The following is a 20,633-nucleotide window of genomic DNA, read 5'->3' on the forward strand; positions in this document are numbered from 1 at the left end:
AGGAGCGTGCCACAGCCTTCTTTCCATCGTGTCAAATTCTCTTTCGTCCACTAGAAATCTTGTTGCCTACATTGTTTTGAGGCACTTTGCTTAAAGGCACCTTCCGCTGGCAGGTGTTACCTGTCAACTGCCTTTTCTCTGTAGTGCTGCGTGGCCCCGCCTCTCTCTCTCTCTCTCTCTTTCTTTGAACAACTTATTTTTAACCATTTTCGCGGCACGTGGGAGAAAAAAAAAAAAGCTAATCCCGGGCGTGCACGTGCAGTGGCCACGGTTCACTCTGTTGGCGTGGGCGGGGGGCCAGTAGTGATCGTCTTACGTCGGGACACCTACGACGATGGTTGTGACGCGGAGGAGTTGCCGGTGTCTCAGGTCGGCCCGCTCTCTGGACTCGCCGACTCCTTTGAGCCCTTCCGTTCCCGCTGTGCCCGAGGCACGGGTTGACGCCTGACGTGATGGCGGCCGCGCCGGGAGGTGCAGGGGCGGCGACAATGTGGATCCCGGTGGCGCCACAGCTGTCAGGCCTACGTCCCTCGTCCATGCTCCCACCTGTCGCCACGGGCACAGCCGCAGAGAAAGAGAGACGAACAAATAAAAATAAACAACAACAAGGTAGTGAAACACGCGAATGCGTTACCGGTGGACTAGCTATACACGCTGCTTCGTAGAGTGAGGCCAAAGTGAACGTGCGCCCCGTCGGTGTGCCGTCAGTGTCAGATGTTTAAAATGTCCTTGCTTGAGTGGCTCTGGCTTTCAGTGGACAGTTTATTGTGTGTCATGTAGCTGAGGCACCGTTCCAGTTATATAGAAAGTAAGTAGGCCTCTACTTGTATGCAGTGCACTGTCTCTTGGCCGAAGGTAGGACAGAAATAGTGACTGCATAGCAATGAAGCAGTAGCCGGTAAAAACAAAGTGACCTTTTTAACATTTGGAACAACCTGTAACTGATGCATAAGAGCAGCAAACACCTTAGGCGCCTATTGTAGATTTACGAGCTTTTGTTACTATTTGTTTCTATCATAATGTCTGATTCTATGGAGCACCTCCATTATACAACATAAAGACACAACAAGGGCACATCAATGCGCTGAATAACACGTAAAGTGCGCGAAAAGCAAATAAAAGAAAGAGCAAAACAGATACAAAGCCTTGTCACGAAAGTAACGCATACAGCCTCCTGTGAATTGCCAATTGCCGCTAGCATCTTTCTCGCATTCCTCGTTATGTCCGTTGCCTGCTGTAAAAGCAAGCTTCGAGCCACTACAGTTTCACACAGTAAATCATTATGAAAAGGTGCGCGAACACAAGTCGCACATACAAGGTGGTGTGCGTGGCATACACGTGGTGCGTGGTGTGCACATACAAGGTGGAATGCGTAGAGCGGACCGACCCAATTTCGAAACAAACGATAGAAGCAAGGCAGGAAAAATGAGTAATTGTAGCACACCAAAAACGAAAACAAAAAAAGGAAGCAACATTGCTAGAGATTTTAAATCACCATGGCAACCACTATATTATGCACGACGCACAATTTCATATTGATAACTTGCCTACGTTTCGTGCCTTTATGTAGTTGAGGTGATGGCTTTTATTTCATGCTTTTTATTTCATGTTTGATGCTCCACTTCAGTGGTGTATTCGGTGCGTTTCTCGTGTGGACAAAACATATGCGTGTCAAGCAGGCCGATGTCTTAACACTAGGCTGAAAGAGCATTTCAATTCCACAAAAGGAATTGCACACACACATACGGCAATGCACGTAAGAGACTGCACCTCCCAAGGTAAATGCGCACCCAAGTTTGACAATACTAGTCCTTTATAGGCACAACGATCTAACAACAAGATAAGTTGTAGAGGCTCACGAGATAAAGAAACAAAGGGCATGGTTTGTCAGTCATGCTTATAAGCGCTTTATGACACTGAAATATCTTTTCTAGATATATACGACCTAACATATGGATATTTTTGCGAGCTAACATCCATAAATAGTGATTTATGTTTTCTGTATTTTCTCTCGTTTGTTTGCTTATCTTTCTTTTTTATGCCATTTGATGACGCATGATGACATAGGACATGTCGGGTTTGTATAATATATAACCTTGCGAATAAAATTTCAGTTGCAAGTAGTGCGGTGTATTGTCTTTTCTTGTTCTTTAGCTTGTGTCCCAGTAGTTCCTGCTCTGAATTTAGCCAGGCTTTATTAGCATCACGATAAACTGCGATAGCGATGGTTTAAGCATCCCAGAGGCGATAAGTGGGAAGAAAGCTTGACGATAACAATTATGAAAGCGACAAAAACGTCAAAGGCGCAGCATTATCAGTGTGTCACTTGCACGTCTCTTTCAGGCCTAGCAATAATTCCGTCGTTATGCTGGCAGAAACATTTATTGTGAGAGATCAGCTTTTCCCCAGTACCAACGTTGCGCTTTTCGTACGGTTTTGCAGAGCATTGATCACGTATTATTAATATGCATCTGATAAGCTGGACGACGTCACGCCGAATATTTACTGTGCGATTATCATGCTGTTTTGCTGGGGTGCTATGCAGGATGCGTCGAGTTTGGCGAAACTCGGGATCTTCACGAGCTCTGGCGACACCCCAAGATGAAAGCACGAATGGTACCGAGACACAGTTTATCTTTCGACAAGCCTCCAGTTTCATTGGTTTATCAAGATTCACTCCGGCTGGCTGTCATTCCTTGGGCGTTGCCTTCTGGGCGGTCGACAAACTGGGGCTCACGTGATCATACCGTCGGTGCATGGTCGTGCCTTCTTTCACTTGTTTGTCGTTCCACCGAGTGCAATACATGCAGAAGCAAGTTGTAAAACAAATGCATTTTGTACAGTATTATTAGTTACTTTAACGTGGTTTAGAAGCATTTTGAAGCCTACGAAATGTGCACTGAATGCGTCTTAGACTAATTTGTAATTTAGTACGCTTCGCATTATACCACGAGGGAACGCTGTAGTGGCGTCATCACATCCATTCAACGGGCAAGCATGGCGGCTAAGCATCAGAGAGGCCCAGTGTAAACAAACCCGTACAACGAGCTTGCAGTGCACGACGTAGTGATCAGGCTCGACGATGGCCACTATTTCTTGGATAGTTCTGTTCCTCCGTGGGCAATCTTCCCGTGCACCCGGTAAGACTGCCAATAGCTTCGGCGATTTTACAGATCGCAACGCGCACCTACTGTTCATGGCGAAGTGCTGAAGAAACAACTTGTCCGGTGCTGCTTCTGCGAGTGCGCTGAGTTCCTCCACTCTGCGTGACTGCGAGCGTCACGAACATTACATAGTGTGGGCAAAAGGCAGACATCCTATATAGCGACGATGCGACAAGGAGGTGGTACCGACGATGGATCTCGCTACCAACACAGTGAAGGAGACATCGACAAACTGCAGGTAAGTATATTTCTACTGTTTCATATTTAGCATAATAAGAGTGCACGGATTAAGTCACTTTCGTAGTAACGAACTGAATATCTAGCAGTTTAAAGAAGGCAGTGAGAACCAATGAGTGTTCGTGCTTTTACATGCAAGTGGGCCCGCGAAAATATGGAAAAGATGAAGGTAACCTTCACTAACTTGGTGAGATAACAGAAATTCATGAGTGACATTAAGCCAGCAAAATTTATGGAAGAGTATCTTTATCCAAGTGAAATATCAATAGCAAGTACTGATATAAAGCAGGAAACTTATACAAAAATTTCATGGGTTGAACAGCACATGGAAGGCATTACCGAATCGTGATCGCCACGTGACCGATATCCTTGAAAAAAGTCTAGAATCATTGCATTCCACCGGTTATGCAATATGGGACATAAACCTGGAGGTTAACAAAGAAACTTGAGATGTCAAGGACTGTGCAGAAAGCGAAGTAACAAAAATTGTTGGAGATAGCATTAAGGCAGGAAGACAGTGGCATAGTAAACCATGGCAACTGATATGCTAGTTGAGATTAAGAAAAAAGAAAGGAATCGGCAGGCAGGCCATGCACGTATTCGATCACTTGTTGCCAATTCATATCAGGTGATTACATAAGCATGACAGAATGGATGTCAAGGAGAGAGAACTACAGCCGAGGATGGTAGAAAATTGCGCAATGGGACAAAAATATGATGTTTGTAGGCATAGGATGCAATCAGCTCGTATAAGACGGGATTGTAGGGTGAGGCATTTGTTTTGCAGCGAACAAAAATAGGTTTGTGTTGCTGACAGTAGAGACTCGTGAAGGTGCGGTGCCACCTCAGCTGCTGGCACACTAATCAACATGACAATTCTCTCTGAAAAAGAAAACCCCAGTTATGAAAAATAAAGCAATGTTGTCCCAACGCATTGTTTTATTATGCATACTACACTAGAGGCTTCCACAGTTAAGGGCACTTAGTACTAATAGTGCAACGAGCATTTTTCTTTGTAAATAATGGTTTGTATGCGGCTGATTCATTCCAATACACGTTTTTGCAGCAAAACATTCTGCTGCTGGAGGCACTCAACTGCCTGGTGGCAGTAGGCGAGCGCCAGGCACGTGCTCTTGAGAGTGTGGCAGAGGTCCAGAGGGCTGCTTTGCAACAGTAGTATCGGTGCCCTCACTGCTCTCCTGTTGAGCCCACAGAAGGCACCTTATAAAGGAGCTTTCAGTTTAATATTTTGTTTATTATTAAAGAACATGAATAAAATTATTGCAGTAAACATTCTGCTGTGCATATTAGGAGACTTGTAACATGCACTTGGTGTCCCTTCAAAATAGGCAGAAACGTAAGACAACCTGTGCCACTCTTGGACCATGTAAATAAAAGATAGACCAATGCAGCATACACGTCATCGTGTTGTTTGTTCTTTCTATGTGCAAGAATACAGTGCATGTTGATTAGCCACAAGATGAACGGTGTGTGTAATTCACAGTGAAGACAGGAAACAGCAGGAGCTTAATAATGCTATCACCTATAGACTGTGCATATGACTGCAACACTCCCTGATTCAAATGTGCCATTACATGCATGTTCGATACCACATATTCTTTAAAATTGTCCTATAATTGCATGTACCATATTTCACACATCTTAAGCACTTGCATAGCACACTTCTGATGTATCCATTTCATAGGCCAAGTAATTGTACACTTTGTCCTTTTGTGTTGTATGAAAAGCAGCAGCCTTTACAGTCGTATAAAACTTCAGAAGACGGGAGAGGCCCCACCCAGATGACCAAAGCGCAGCAGCCGATTGCTTACACGTCTAAAGAAATAGTCCCTCTCCAACGAGCAGGTATAAGTCTGTCCGGCGGCACGATGTCAGTCTAGAGTGCGTGCCCATTGGTGCAGGCTTGTGTTCACCTGCCTTAAAGTGCAGATTCCGCAGCCTCCTAAAGTTGTATCTGACTATAAAAACACGTAATGCCTTGCACCAGTTGCATAGACTTCTGCAACTTGATAGCACACAATGATCAGGAGCAGAAATCTATAAAGGCATCCAAGCAAAGCTGGCTGGCCACACTTCCATTATGAGGGGCTGGAAAAGGTCTCGCCAAATATTCCCATGACATCCTTGAAAAAGAGGTGGTGTTTGGCACTTCTTTAGAATCAAAAACAGATTACACTGAATGCTGTGTAGCACGTCAAAACAAACCGAGCTTGGTTATTTGCACAGCATGTAATGGGAGGTTGTGCTTCACATAGGAAACAAACTGCTCTGTCGAGTATAATTTTGAGGCCGGTATGGCACCTATTATGTCAACAGTGCCTATATACGAATTACACTTTTCACAGGCCATTGATTTCACCATTATTTTTGTATGATGGTTCTTTCAATCAGTGCTTGTATTACATGAGCAGGTGGATTTGAAAGCAAAGCTTTGTTTGCAAACCTTCCGACTTCCATAATTGTGTGGCAAGGCACTGGCATGTTGTCGAATAGCTCACACTTCCTCGGTCCTGCACCAAAGAAGCCCAATGCTCTAATTGAAGTTGGATCGCACAACAATTCAACGGCACACAAAGAAGTGTAACACACACAGCAAAGCATTCTGTTGTGTGTATTTCTCTTTGTGTCCCGTCAAATTGTTGTGCAATTAAACTTCAAGCTTCGATACCAATACACCGTCTTCAACCTCACCAATGCTCTAGTTATTAGGCCACAATGGTGCACATCTTTGAAATTTCGCAACACAAATTAGCTCTCCAAAAAATCACAAATGTTAAATTTTGCAGCACAGCTGTATGTATGCACGTGCCATATTCTTTACCACTAAACTCACAGGAATCAAAGAGGCAAGCATTAACCAGCCTTGCTGCTGCCGTTACCATTATCATCATGACACCAATGGAAAGACTGCCACGTTTCAGTAAAGGGAGTGCTGGAGGGAAAGGTGTGACAGCAAGGGCGTACAATAAAAATAACGGTTACGAGACATGTTCAATGCCAATATATGCTGCATGTCGCTCAGCCTACTTCGGCATTGCGGCAAGCGTTTACTCGTTTTGGCATAGACACGTTTTGTGTAATCATTGCTCTAAAGCTGTACAAATGGTCTATTTGCTCTGCAATTTTTATTTTTTATCACGGTGGGTTAAAGACCCACTTTTCATTGGCATCTGCACCACATTTCTCCCGATACGTAATTTTGCCTTGGTGGTTCATGACATCTTCACGTAGAGAGAGTTCTGCAGAGTATCTGATGTGCATTGTTCTACTGCTTAAGAATTAGAGCCCCATTATGAGACGAAAATATACAATTTATCCATCCAGAATAACGCCGCCCCCCCCCCCCCCAAAAAAAAAAGAAGATGCACTGAACCTCTGGCACATGCATCGACAGTGAACAGAGCAAACAATCTGAAGTATTTGCTTCATGCAAGCCAACACACTAAGATCCTCAATGCATTTTCATTTCACCACAAATGCATAGGCACAACCGGCTTGGCGCAACATCCACATCTCGCGATGCAACAAATTGTGCAATGCCTCGCTGTTTCATAATGCGGCCGATAGATTACGCATGACCAAAATTCAGCATTGTGCATACTTGGTAACTTCACCAATGAAGAACCCCAAGTTCTTTATGAGATTAGGATTCATAGGTTACTACACGCAATTTGTGATATCCATTTATCTATTTATACTTAAATAACCGCTTTCCCAAGAAAGTGAGCCATTTGGAAGGCACCCTGACAGACAATTAGAACAATCGGCAAAAAGTGATGAACCAGCAAAAAGTCTGTTAATCACAGTAACGCTGACATTGAAGGCGCCTTAATTCCTACGTACGTTCCGTCGACACACCCAACTACGTTTGTAATGTTCCCATGAAGTAGGAAGCATTCTTTTATATATGCCCGCTCCGCCGCAGTATTCTGGAAAGCTAGCCACAGCTTACGCACTGCCGCATCGATAAGCGCGTCAGACACATCTCTGACACAGTTGCTAACAGTAGTTTGATGGCGTCCAATGTAACGCTCGGCGCCGACGCTTCCCTGAAAACTCCCAGTCCCGTAGAAACGGAGGGCACAGATGACTTGCTCTACGACGGTGAGCGAATGAAGCCCGCCACGTTGTCTGCGCAGACGAGAGTCTTCGCCTAGCTCGTCACACAGCCAGCACACTGATGTCTTCGACAGGCGAAAATGACGCTGATACTCCCCGTCGGTCATGCAGGTGAACGGGTCCGGACGGTCATACTGACGCTTGCTGCCGCTGGATGCAATGAAACAGGCTGATGCTGCCGCCGCCATGTTCCCGAGTTGAACTCGGAAGGGGTTTCGCGATGTACGAGTTTAGCACGAGTTCGCCTGTCAATCAAAACCAGAGGTCACGCCCCGCGCGAGGCATGTAACTATTGCGCGCGCACCCACTACAGTTGGGCCACGCCCAACTTATATTCCGGCAACAGCGACGCGGTGTCGAGCTGAAAGGCATCAACAATCTTGACCGCCGACACAAAACACGCACAACGCAATGTCATCGGTGATGTACTGAGCACCACTATCAAAAACAAAGCGTTGACTGTCGCTGGCTCATGCATACATCTTCTCGGGCTGAGATGGCCGCACAACACGGTTTCATTGCCTGCATTGTGGCGCGTAGCGCACAGTAAATAATTATCGGCACGACACTGTAGCTGCTTGCAAGGCGTCGATGCGTCGAGGGCGACGACGATGCTGAGGAGTGCGTATTACAGCAGTCGTTTGAGATGGCTGCTCTGTCATCGGTGATGAAACGGAGCCACAGCGTCGTAAACACGATCAGCGTCCGAGAATCTCTCGCTCTTCTAGACCCAGTGCCATGGCATTTCTTCATCACAAGCACTGCGCACTCAACAGTTCCAACACCTCTCTCCGTTCGAAATCTGATTTCACAACTGCACACAAGAGCCCTCACCTGCCAAAATGCGAGTGCTGCGGTGTCGTTACGATATCCATGTGCGATCGCTGCTGGCTCCAGCAGAGGTAATCCGCAAGCACCTTCGACTGCACAACACATATACTGCGCACATGCGCTCAGAGGCGCCTTCACTGGGCAAGCGATGACAAGCGATGATTTGTGTCGCTGGGGCAGCACGCACTTTTCGCAATGTATCGCAGAGGCTTCGCGCACAAAGATAAACAGGTACATTTTCACTGAACTGCGTCACTACGCACTCTAAAATAACATACCGCCATTTGGCAGCGACAGCTGTTGTGTCGTTTTTAGTTGGTAAAGCGGGGGCCTTAATTGCCTAGTGAAGCGCCTGAGATGAACAGCCGTACCGCGGCGCTGCGTTTCTATTCCCCTAATAGAGAAAGAGTGGCCATGACCCTTCATGGATCAAGACCGACTTTATTGCGAATAGCACTGCAGCGCCCCTAGGCGACTTATCACCGTATGAACGCCCTCGTGCGTGCGACCCGCTTCAATGTACCGCTTCTAAGCTTTCGCCTCCCTGTCGCCACTCGCGGCAAGAAGCGCAAAATTTAATAATTTGCTCGATCTCCGTTTGTCATGGAAGCGTTGAAAACGAAAAACAGATACCTAAAGAAATAAAAATTTTTGTTATTTTATTTGTTGTATTTTAACGTATTCGTTTGAGTGAAAGTGTAGGTGCAAGAATGCGCCGCATGTACCCTGTCCGCATTCGATGCAGAATAGAAAGACAGTGCGCGAAAGATGAGGCACGCCCTTGACGCGCCCGGGAAAGGCGTGGCAAGCGGCTCACGGCAAGTGTGCAGACAGACAGCGGGGCAGTCACGGTATCGCTAAGTTGCGATAATCCGTTGATAACAATACGCGGCGCTGGCGCGTTTCGTTGTGCAGCCTTCTGCGCTTGAAACGTGGAAGCAGCGTGCCGCGCAGGGTGCGCTCATGTTGTCATACGCGGCTTTTTGTCTACATAATTTTTTGCCTGCACCTTCGGCGCGTTCCGCGCTATCTCTGTTCACTGACTGCCGTCGAGCAAACTAGGGTAAAACTCGGGTGAACGAGAAACTCGGCGCATCCTGCATAGCACCCCTGGTCTGGCCACAACATCCGCAATGGCTAGGTTTAAATGCGGCAGCAGGGAAGAGCTTGCAACTGGATTTCCTTTGTTCACTCATCGACTGCCCTTTCCATAACGTCATCCACAGCATCATGCCACCTTAGGCGCCAACGCTTCATCATCAAGCCACTTTCCCATCTACAGCTTCATTCTCGCCGCTTTCCGAAGGAAAACAAAGTTTCACCGGAACTCATGGCACGCATGCCTTTGCGGTTCTGTAGAGTTGCAGGACGGATGCGCTAACCACTGAGCTAAAGGGTAGCATTTAGGCTTGCCTATTTGTGTGGGACCCCTCATGCGTCACGTACACTCTGAGACAAGTGGCGTTTGTGCAATTGTTTCAGAGGCAACAATTGTCAACACGGTAGCAGATGAACACAACACTGCCACATCGCAACGAAGCGTCTGAGAGCGAGAGAGAGATCTAGAGAGAGAGAGAGGGGGAGGGAGGAAAGACACAGAGAAGTGGTGAGGGGCAAAGTCCCGACATAAACCAGGAACCCGGAAGGCAGCCACGCATTCGGAAATAGGCGTTTGAATTGAACATCGTTACATCCGTATCTTACGAAAATGGTGAAAGCGCAGTACTTCTGTAAGTGCCTGACCACGTCGCATTATATGGCAAGGGGGACACCGATGGACTCGTCAGAAAATCACACTGCACAAAGAAAATAATCCTTTGATCACGTTGTCTAGGTTGAATTTTTGAATTTATTTTAACACGTATATCTTCGCGCAGCTCAATGGAGCAGCAGTGGTCTGACAGTGAAGATGCAGTGATGCGATTGTTTCTACGTGAAACTGACCAACACGTAGCAAGACATCTCCCCCCGCCCACCCAGACAATAATCCGTTGATTTTGACTGAGCATGGCATATGATAAAAGCTTTCCGTACAGGATACACCGCTGCAACTTCTGCGGAGTGTTGATCTAGATATTCAATACAGAACGTAATATTATCACATCCTTCCTGAGTGATCAAAATACTCGGCAGAGATAACATTTGCGAATAAACTGGGAACTAAAGATGAGTGAATAAGCTACTTGACTAGAGCGCCTTTTATTATACACAAAATATTTAAACATCGAGGAATGAAGCAAATGCCACAAGACGCTAACATTTTCTTAAAAACTTCATTTTTAGTGGGCATAAGCTTAGGTGTAGTATTTGTGACTGATGTTTGTTGTAAGCAGTCGTGTTTTTTGGCGTTGTCTACTGTGAACTGCTCTCAAATTGGATTCGTGTTTGGACCTTATATTTATGCTATTTCGTGGAGGACTTCTTTAGCAAAGGGCAATGGCTGCAAAGTGTACTACGCCTTTGTGGGGCGACATACAACTGTCAGGTGTAGATATAACGATCTGTCGCGGAAGCTTTATATTTATTATAATACTGTTTGTTGTCAATTCTTGAATTACACCGTTTTTAGTGGAACATTGAGAATTTGGCTAGTCAAGGTATTTTCTACCTCATCTGGCCCAGCGGAACTCATTTATAACAGTAGTGAACAGAACAAAATTTGCAAACGGTAGAATTTCGATCACAGTAGCGGCAAAAGTTGCTTGTTTGCTTGCTGTTAGAGGTAATTGTCATAAAAGAATCAACATAGCTCCTTCAACAGGCGAGAGAACGGATTCTAGGTGCTACGGTAGTGGTTTGTAATCGAAAACGTAAGCGAGAAACTATTTCGGCCACGTACAAAAAGTTATGTGTAATGTGTAAGCACGTCTTCAGCAGTTTTGTGGGTTCGTCGCTTCTTTAAGCTATGTCGCTAGCAGTGCGCATAACTGTAACTCTGACTTGCGGCAAGAATACGAAATAAAAGGAAGCTCGGAATTCCTACTCAAAAGATCACAAATCACGCCGCCCTGTTTTCATCGCTTTTTCAATTTATCCTTCTTTGAAGTCATGATAAAGAAAGAGAGAGAGAGAGAAAAGGAAGCAGCTTTGTAGACCAAGGCTGATCGCAGGCGACACCCTTAAGAGAGCTTGACTTCGTCACCATCAGAACCCATTTAAGGAAGCCGCTGCGGCAGACAGGGATAAATGGCTTGCCATTGACGTCTGAAAAACCAATTGTTCTTGCAACTGCATGCGTCAATTTATCGCGGCTCACCCCTGAGCAGAAGTTTGTCCAGTAAGGTTACGCGAACCTCGTGGGTTAGTGACTTCTGACATTAACGTTAGCGTGACATTAATCTTTTTTTCACAATATTAATGGTCAAACCAAGGCATCTCGTTCACTTTTCCTTTGCGAGTGCAATGTTAAGGGAGACAGCCTGGACATCGGAACGGGGTTTTTTTTTTCGCTTGCTGTAAAAGGATTGGCACGTCAGAGCCGCTAAATCAATACCGGTATTCGAGACAGCCGAGCTTACACAAGTGGAAGATGGCCATGCGATTAATTATTATCGTGGTTGCAGTTTTCATCTGTCCCACTTTTTCTCTGGTAACTGGCCACACTCAAAGACTACTGCAGCGACACCTGTCTCTGCCGCAAATAAAACATAGTTTCTGTCTGACACCAGCGCCATAGTAAAACCACACTTTCATCGATTGCTCAGTGGTGTGACAAAGCGGGAGCATCGATCTAACTGAAGTAAGAGTTATTCTTGGCTACTGGTTGCGTTTGTCGTGTTTGCGGGAGCATCAGATAAGACATTCGATAAAGTTTTTTTTTCTATAGCACTCCTTCGTAACCAAGCAAGAAATATGAACTAACATTGGTGATGTACCTACAACAATAATTAGAAAAATAAAAGTTTGCCGCTATTGCTGAAGTAATCTGCAAACTATAGTCAATGAAAGTGCGCTACGGTATTCAAGTGCGTCAACGCAACAGGTTGTGGTTTCGCGAGCGAAATATTTCAGTTAAGGGTAGCCTGCAAGAAAAAGTCATAGCCCGTAACGGAATCGAATTCCGAAGAAGTTATTTTCTATTATATAAGTGGCGGCTGTGCTAGGGCATAGTTCGGGGTGCTTGTACCTTCCCCATTCCGACAATTTATATTTTGTTCTTTACGCAATAAAGAGAGCGGCCACCATACCACACAAAATAATAAACAAACGATGAGCAGTGGTATGACTGCTCTTATCAAGCAAATGTGAAGCTCACTCAAGAGTTTTTATCCTTTTATGAAGAATCCCCCTCCCTCCCTCCCTGTGTACGTTATAATGTTACGTAACCCTCCCCAAGTTATTATAACGCCATATATAGCTTCAAGTAGAGCGTTCTGTAGAGCTGTCAAACTCAACTTTAAGAGGCTAATTCGTATACGCCTATATACAATACCAGCAATCACGAAGGCTCATTATGGTTCACCTTAGGTTAAGGGAAATATTAAAGTTATATTCAAATATTCAATCTTGTGTAGCGGCGTATTTCACAGCAACGAGTACTTGAGTAGCCCATTGCTATAAATGGCCAAGAGGCCCTTTTCCCAGTCTCCCTAGTTGAGCCGCTTATGACAGAATGTGACAAACAGCTCAAAGACGGGCATCAGACGGGTCATGTGGTGAGAAGACTTCCTGAGCGCCGAACCTAAACTCGTTGCAGCTTGCAGCTTTGTACTAATTTTGAGTGGCGCAGCTGCAAGAAATGTATTTATTTATTTATTTATTTATTTATTTATTTATTTATTTATTTATTTATTTATTTATTTATTTACTTATTTACTTATTTATTTATTTATTTATTTATTTATTCATTCATTCATTCATTCATTCATTTATTTATTATACATAGCTTCAAGTCCTAGTAGGCACAAGAGATAGGAGTGGGGAAAATCTACAATTTGCAGTACGGGACAAGAATGGAAAATCAAACTGTAAGGCAATGTGCACGGCGATCTTGAAGTTAGTGGTGCGAAAAATTGAGACTGTGGTGGCGGGAAGGCGGTTCCATTCACTGACGGCTCTTGGCATAAGGGAAGAATGGTACAAATTAGTTCGACAAGATGGCACTAATTTTGTGTTGACGTTCGATGCGAGACGAGATGTAATAAAGTGTGGTGAAAAGATTTTTCTTAAAATAGAAGGGTTAAAGTAATATATTCTATGAAAAAGAGAGAAACGAGAGTACTTGCGACATAAGGAGAGGTCTGGCAGATCTAGTTTTCTTTTCGTGGGCATGACGCTATAATGGTGTGACTAATTTGAGAGAATAAAACGGGTGGCCCGGTTCTGATGCTTTCAAAGGAAATGGCGAGATTAGCGTGAGCGGTGTCCCATATGGTACATGCATATTTTAATTTTTGACGAACGAGTGTTTTGTGCAGAGTAAGCTTTAGAGAGATGGGTGCTGGGGCAAAGTTTCGTGTCAAATAGCCTAACGTTCGGCTTGCATTGTTAGTGACATATTCAACATGCATATTCCATGAAAGGCTGCTAGTGATTTACAGACCAAGATACTTATGCGAGTCAACAACCGACAGGGCAGTGCCATTAATGGAATATGGTAATATATCCCAAGAAGAAGAGCTAGAAGAGACGCGAATACTTTTGTGTTCAGTTGTATTAAGCTGCATTAGCCATTTGTTGAATCAGTTGGATACACCATCCAGGTCGTCCTGAAGCTTACCGGGATCACTAAGGTTAGTTATTTTGCTATAGATGACACGATCGTCTGCGAACAGCCTAATGGTTGAATTATAGATACAGTCGGGAAGGTCATTAATGTAGATGAGAAAAAACAAGGGACCGAGTACCGATCCTCGTTAACAGGACGTTACAGAACAAGGTCTGGACGGAAATTCGTTAGCGGTTACATATTGGGTCCTGTTAAAGACGAAATCCTTTAGCCATGAAAATACCTTCGGGTCAATATTAGGAAGGCAAAGTTTAAAGATCACTAAATTGCGAGAAACAGAATCAAAAGCTCGGGAGAAGTCCAGAAATACGCAGTCGCTGTCAATTTCTTGATCCGCGTTATTTAGGTGAATCATGCGTAAAAGAAACGAGCTGCGTTTCACAGGAAAATAATTTCCTGAAGTCATGCTGTGCGTTGCTAAAAAAAGAGTTGGTCTCGAGAAAATTAATAAGATGTGAATAATTTATATTCTCCAGCATTTTATTTGATATGCAGGTTAAAGAAATCAGTTGGTAATTATTAGAGGAATGGATGTCACATGATTTATGGAGAGGAACCACCATTACCACCTTCGAGTCTTTGGGCAGGGCAGAGAGCCGTAAAGACTGGTAAAATATCTCCGACAAAATGATAGATGAAACCAAATCAATGCGTTTTGGCATAATTGAGTTTATGGAGTAAGGGCCACAGTACGAAGACATTTTTAGATTGTTGATAATTTTGCCAACGCCCACCCAGTCAAAATAGAAGATGGAATCCATAGGCGAAAAACTTGCGTGAGATAAAAGTGGCACAGCAGTTGCAAGCGACTACTGAAAGAATGAGAAGGTGTGACAGAGAGAGAGAGGGAAAGCAAGGGCAGGAAAGGCCGGGAGGTCAACGAGAAGAGCATCGGGTTTGCTACCCTACACAGGGGGTGGGGGAAAGGGGAATGAAAAGAAGAAAAAGGAAGAGAGTGAGCACTGAGTGCGTGTGGGCGTGCGTGCGTGTGTGCGTGTGTGTCATTCAAGATATCACATTACTCGTGAGGCAAAACCGGCACCTCAGGCTGAATTAACTGCAGGACATTCTTTTTGGTACCTGTTACAACAAAACAAAGCTTTCGTGGGTTAGAAACCAGAAACGATGGAACAGTATTGCTGAGAAAAGTTTCTTTGCCATTAGCTAATGCAGTTCGGCTTTTAGAAAGTCTTGTCACCATGTTGCCAACTTCTGTATTTCGCAACAGCTGAGCCGGCTAGGGAAGGCCAGTTTTTCTTAATCCCCTATTAGCTCCCGTTTGTTAAGGGCTTGCAAAGAAGATAAAGAAAATCGATCTCGTTCAGCAGCAGAATCAAAACGAAAAATAGAAATTACCCGTTATTCCTTATGCGCACCGGATGGGGCATTGACTGAACAAAATGCCAACAAATATCAGGTAGGAGTTGTCTTTTCCGCGAGAAATCGGTTAAGTATGGTGCGTAATCTGATCAGCAAACGTCGGCAGGTGTCGACAATTTCGTTACAGATCGAGCACGCATGGCAGATCACCCCGTGTTCAGTGAGGGTTGGTATACACCTTACTCCTATCGTGTGACGAGGTGTGCTACACTGACCGACTGGGCGCTGCTGAATGCTCGGCTTAGAGAGCGGCACGCTGCTGTCAGGAATTTCCAAGCACTCAATCTGCCCGCACGTTGCAGGCGCTGCCAAAGAGACCCACTGTTTCCCCAAACCACAGGGCTCTTCCAAAATGAAGAGAAACTAACTAACTGAAAGTCGAGGCACATGCACATAGATTCCGCCTCGTGTGTTACTCAAACATCTGTGCCACCGTATCAAAAATAAACAGAATTTTTCAATGGCCCGATTGCATAGTCCAGTACGTATGACGCGGACAAAGCGTTTATTAGGATTTGTCAAGCAATGAACCATCGGTTTTATCCCAGCGCTCAACTCGTCGTTCCATGGCTCTCGTCTTTGTCGCGCTGCACATAAACGTAAAAATGTTTACCCACCAATCGGCCCAACTTGCTTTGTTAGTAATGCAGCCTAAAGCAGGAGACACATGGTACGATTCGGCGTCCGATCCGACGTGCGGCGCCGCATGCTCCGGCGTGCCGCATACGATGATTCGGGACACACGGTGCGTGCACCCGAAAGATTGAGCGGCGCGTAAGCTTCGCCCAGATCCAGCCCTCCAGCTTGACTTCAGAGCCACGTCGAGAAACGCAATATAAACAACTCTGCACAACACCGCATCGCTTTACGCGAACACTGCCAATAACGTTATGCCCCTGCGAGTGACAGAACACTTCACGACGGCGCGTCGTCCACTGACGACTCTGCTAACAGCCAGCGATAGGGCCGGTAGGCCTAGCTAGGCAGACGCCGCGGCCGACGGCGCTTACGATCCAACCCGAGCTCGTCGAAGAGCGCTTATGTTTGCCAAAACAATTAACACTGTACACTTAGGTCGGCCGTAATTAAATACAATTGGTTTACTCGATGCAGTCGTTGCGAAGGGCAAACATGCAAGCGAAGCGAGCAGCCTCGCTCAGACGGTCGGTGTGTGCTGTCTGCCCGCGAAATGCCCTCGCGTCGCGGCTCCTGATCTCGCCAGTAGCTTAGTCCTAGTATACTAGGCGTTGCTTTGAATAACAGGCACACGTTCGAGATAATTTTACTGAACTGGTAACTATCTCGCGTCGGAAACAACCTGCAGCAGGCAAGGAAAAAAAAACACTGCGAGAAACCGGCCAGCCAGCGCCGCCTCCGTGGAGGGAACGTCACATGCCAGCCGCGCTGTCATTGGCTGCGGCAAGACGACGGTGCGGTTGTTGGACGCGTCGCACGATGAAAATCTGCCCGGTTTGTCGCACGCCGGACGTCCGATCCGGCGCTTCGGCACGGCAAAACACCTCGATTCCGGCTGCCGTTCCGGCGCGTCGGACGCCGGATCGGACACCGAATCGGACCGTGTGTCTCCCGCTTAAGACTATATGGACAACGCAGCTAGGAAGCGATGTGACGCATCGCTGGCGTTTTACCCCGTTCAGAGCGCATGTTAGGAACCTTGCTTCGTTTTGTTAGTTGCCTAGCCTTCAGAATTCGCACTGAAGAATTTTGTGTGGGGTCATTAATTTTTTGCCTTGTTTACCTTCTGGCTGCCTCGTTGTGTGCTTTTGTTTTACACTAAATTACTCACGCGTAATGATACGCATTATTTCTTGTTTTTTTTTGTAGACACACTAAAGGGAAATAACAAGTATATCTATGAAAATCAGACATCCACCTATTCGTAGCAATTGCTACAAAGGAAATCCAGAACTAGTTCCGCAGAACTATTACGTCAAACTCTTGCCTTTGCTTCGAGTTGTTGACAAACTCGACTTCGCTCTGCCATCTGCTAGCCGCCTGGTTAGCTCAGATGGTAGAGTGGCTGCCCCGGAAAGGCGGTGGTCCCGGGTTCGATTCCCGGACCAGGACGAATTTTTCTTCAACTATGAGGCTCTTCTTTCGAGGAACCCGTATGGGTTTCCTTTGTAGCAATTGCTACGAATGGGTGGATGTCTGATTTTCCCTTTATTCATTACTTCTCTCCATCTTGCGGGTTTCCGCAGAACTACTACGTCAAGTATATCTATGTTCAAAGATTAGGCTTCTGTAATATGGAATTCGCCATCTGCAATGGTAGCAGAACTTTTGTGAGTCAAAAGATGACGAAAATATGAACTGGGAATGGCGCCACCTGCGGTAAACTATGGCACCCCTCTTATTACATCAGCACTTGCTGATTCTCAAACATTGGCGCAGAGGGAGGTCATGCAGAGATTACGCGAACTCGTCTGTTATGGCGCAGTTGGTACAAACTGAGTCGCAGCAGCGACACCTTGGGCGGTACTTTTCTACGATTAATGAAATTATGGGGTGTTACGGCGTTATGGGGTGATCATGAGGCTCGCCGTAGTGGTAGACTCCGGATTCATTTTGACCACCTGCAGTTTTTTAACGTGTGCCATAATCTTAGTACACGGGTATTTCTGCATTTCGCCCCCATCGAAACAAGGCCGCCGAGGTTGGGATTGGATCGCGCGACCTCGTGCTTAGTAGCACAACACCGTAGCCACTAAGCAACCACTGCGTGCCAATTCTCTGCGACAGAAATATATATAGACACAGAGAAAACTATGATATATTCCTAGAGAAATATTACCTCGAGTTAGCTAGACATAACATTTTCCATGAGTGTACCTTTTACGTGTAGCTTTTTTTGTTTACCTCCTGTGGTTCGGCGTAGGTGTCGCTGCTCTTTCATTCGTCTCTTATTCCGAGCAACACCCCAACAGCTGGGCCGCCGACAGGAAATAGAGCGGCAGTTGCAAACGCTGACGTCACGTGATATAGTGATGCAATTATTATGCGCTTAAGGTCGAGATTGGACACATGATAACAGGTGACAACGAAAATATAAACGGTGGAAGTTATATGGGAGGTTGAAGGAATGTTTGCTGCTTAAAACGGAGGATGAAAATCTGCTGCGAATTATTTACCGCAGTTAAGAAAAATTCTTAATTTGCGACAGAAAAAAGAAATGTTGCGTGTTCGCCTTTAGTACGATGCAGTTACAGCGATGCTGCATTACTTGTAGTAAGATTGCCGTGAGACTCGCACGTTCTCGCACACTGTCCGCAAGTGTGGTACTCGAGCGTGATCGAAGACGGTTATCCTGTGCGAAAATTCGCTGCGTTACCGGAATGCAAAGACGCGCGCTTTTCAATCTTAAGGGCAGAAGAAAAATGTCCCGAACCTAGAATGCACCGAGGTTTCTTGTTCGTAAAGCATAAGAAAGAAGTCGGCCCCCTTCCTGCAAGCCGAGTTCTTGCGGGGAAATGCAAATGATGGACTCTGCAGCGCACCTGTCAGAGAACAGAGGTCAGCGCGCTCCTCGCGTATCTTTACGATTTATCGGGGCTTTTTCTCCTTAGCCTTTCGTTTTCTTCTTGGAATCGTTTTTCTTTCCCGCAATACAAACAGAGTGCTAGAATAAGGTGTTCTTCTCTTTCTTTCTTTCTTTAAATCTAAGCTACAGCCTATTTGCCCAAACGCCCAGAAATAACAAGAAGAGGCTTCAGCCATGACGGACTCTACATTTTTGTCCTCCCTTCGGACTCCCGACGTCGACGCTGGGCCAGCGAAAAGCGGAGATGTTCCCTCATCCCGCCATCCGGTGCATCAGCGATTTTTCTCCGCTACCGCGCACCACGCTCGGTAGGCCTCGCAAACGATGAGCGCGCCCCCGCTCGCCGCGTGCGGGGTGCTGGAGTGTGCCTTAAGCTTCCGTGCTCCCGTCCGTGCTTCTGCTCTTTTCGCGCTTAGCCGCGTGCATCAGTCCCGACTTCCCCATCTGCCTCCCCCCCAGCCCCTTCGTCTTCGTTGTATCTCCCGCTTCCAACTTTCACCCTTTTATCTTAAAGGAATATCTGTCAGCGCGCATCTTCAAACCGGACGTAAGCGTAGTGCAATGTAGAATTTTTTTTTTACTTTGCGTTTCCTGATTACTGCGCAGGAGAGCCTTTTTCTTGACTTGCGTAAACAGAAGTCAAGTCAGCCTGCTTTGCATTCAGCGAGAAAACGATTTATTAGCTCACGCTGAAGTTTATTTCTAAAGGCTGCAGGCGGGCGGCTACAGCCAAGTCAAATAAAGAGAAGGCAGGATAAATCAAAGCAACCTAAAATATTTCATAGCTGTAGGGCAAGTAAAGCTGGAGCGAGTTTTCAAAGATGGCATAAACAAAATCAAACGCCGCATAGTCACGAAGCTTTACAGAAGAAGTAACGTTACTTGAATTAGGTTACTAACGTTACTAGAACTAGAATTGCAAGGCTGCAGATGGCACAGTCCTATAGCACGTTTCAGACAGGGTCAGCAATGCTTTTGTTACGATTGTTTCGCTACGCACTGAGTAGACTATCAAAGCAATTAGAAAATAGTGTAGCCACTGTAAAGAAAATTGAGCCAGCAAGGATGAAATATGCCTGGTTTTCTCGGTGCATTATAATACTTGTCATTCTTTGAGAACTTCATGCGTTTTGGAGGGGAGGGGGTACCTCCCTACTCATCTTTCTATCTTGCTGGGTCTCTAACCGTTTTAGCCCCCACTTCGGTCGCTGAATAGTCCATCGTCTAATGGTCACAGCATCGAAGTGCCTTGCTGAGGGAAGAGGATTCCCGACCGAAGTCGGAATAACTTAGATCACTGCGTATGTGCCCCTAGGAATGTGCCTCTTTTCTATGACAAAAAAATTCTTTGAAAAATCTCCGGTGCTGGGTGGAATTGAACCCCGACTTGCACAAAGTGTCCCAGCTAACGTTACCTAGAGTTTAAAAATATGCGAATGCCACGTAGGTGGACCGAACCAGGGCAATCTTGTTTGCCGTCGCTTGGAGATACTCAGGGCTATATTTTGCATCCCGCCTAATTAATGATATATCTTAATTATTTAATCAACATCTGAAATAATATAGTTGAACGAAATGTGTCAGTGAGAAA

At 45.6% G+C, this 20,633-nt stretch overlaps 1 protein-coding gene across 4 annotated transcripts in view; it reads right to left on the minus strand.

Moving 5' to 3' along the window:
• LOC135905780 (glutamate receptor ionotropic, kainate 3-like) overlaps positions 1-20,633 on the minus strand; it is a 673,125-nt gene that overhangs the window by 87,330 nt on the left and 565,162 nt on the right. For all 4 annotated transcript variants that reach the window (XM_070539667.1, XM_070539668.1, XM_070539669.1 and 1 more), the window contains one exon: positions 331-546. In XM_070539667.1, coding sequence (XP_070395768.1) covers positions 331-546 — 216 coding nt within the window. The remainder of the gene's footprint in view (positions 1-330; positions 547-20,633) is intronic.

This window comes from Dermacentor albipictus, chromosome 5 (assembly GCF_038994185.2).
Source record: "Dermacentor albipictus isolate Rhodes 1998 colony chromosome 5, USDA_Dalb.pri_finalv2, whole genome shotgun sequence".
NCBI lineage: Eukaryota > Metazoa > Arthropoda > Arachnida > Ixodida > Ixodidae > Dermacentor > Dermacentor albipictus.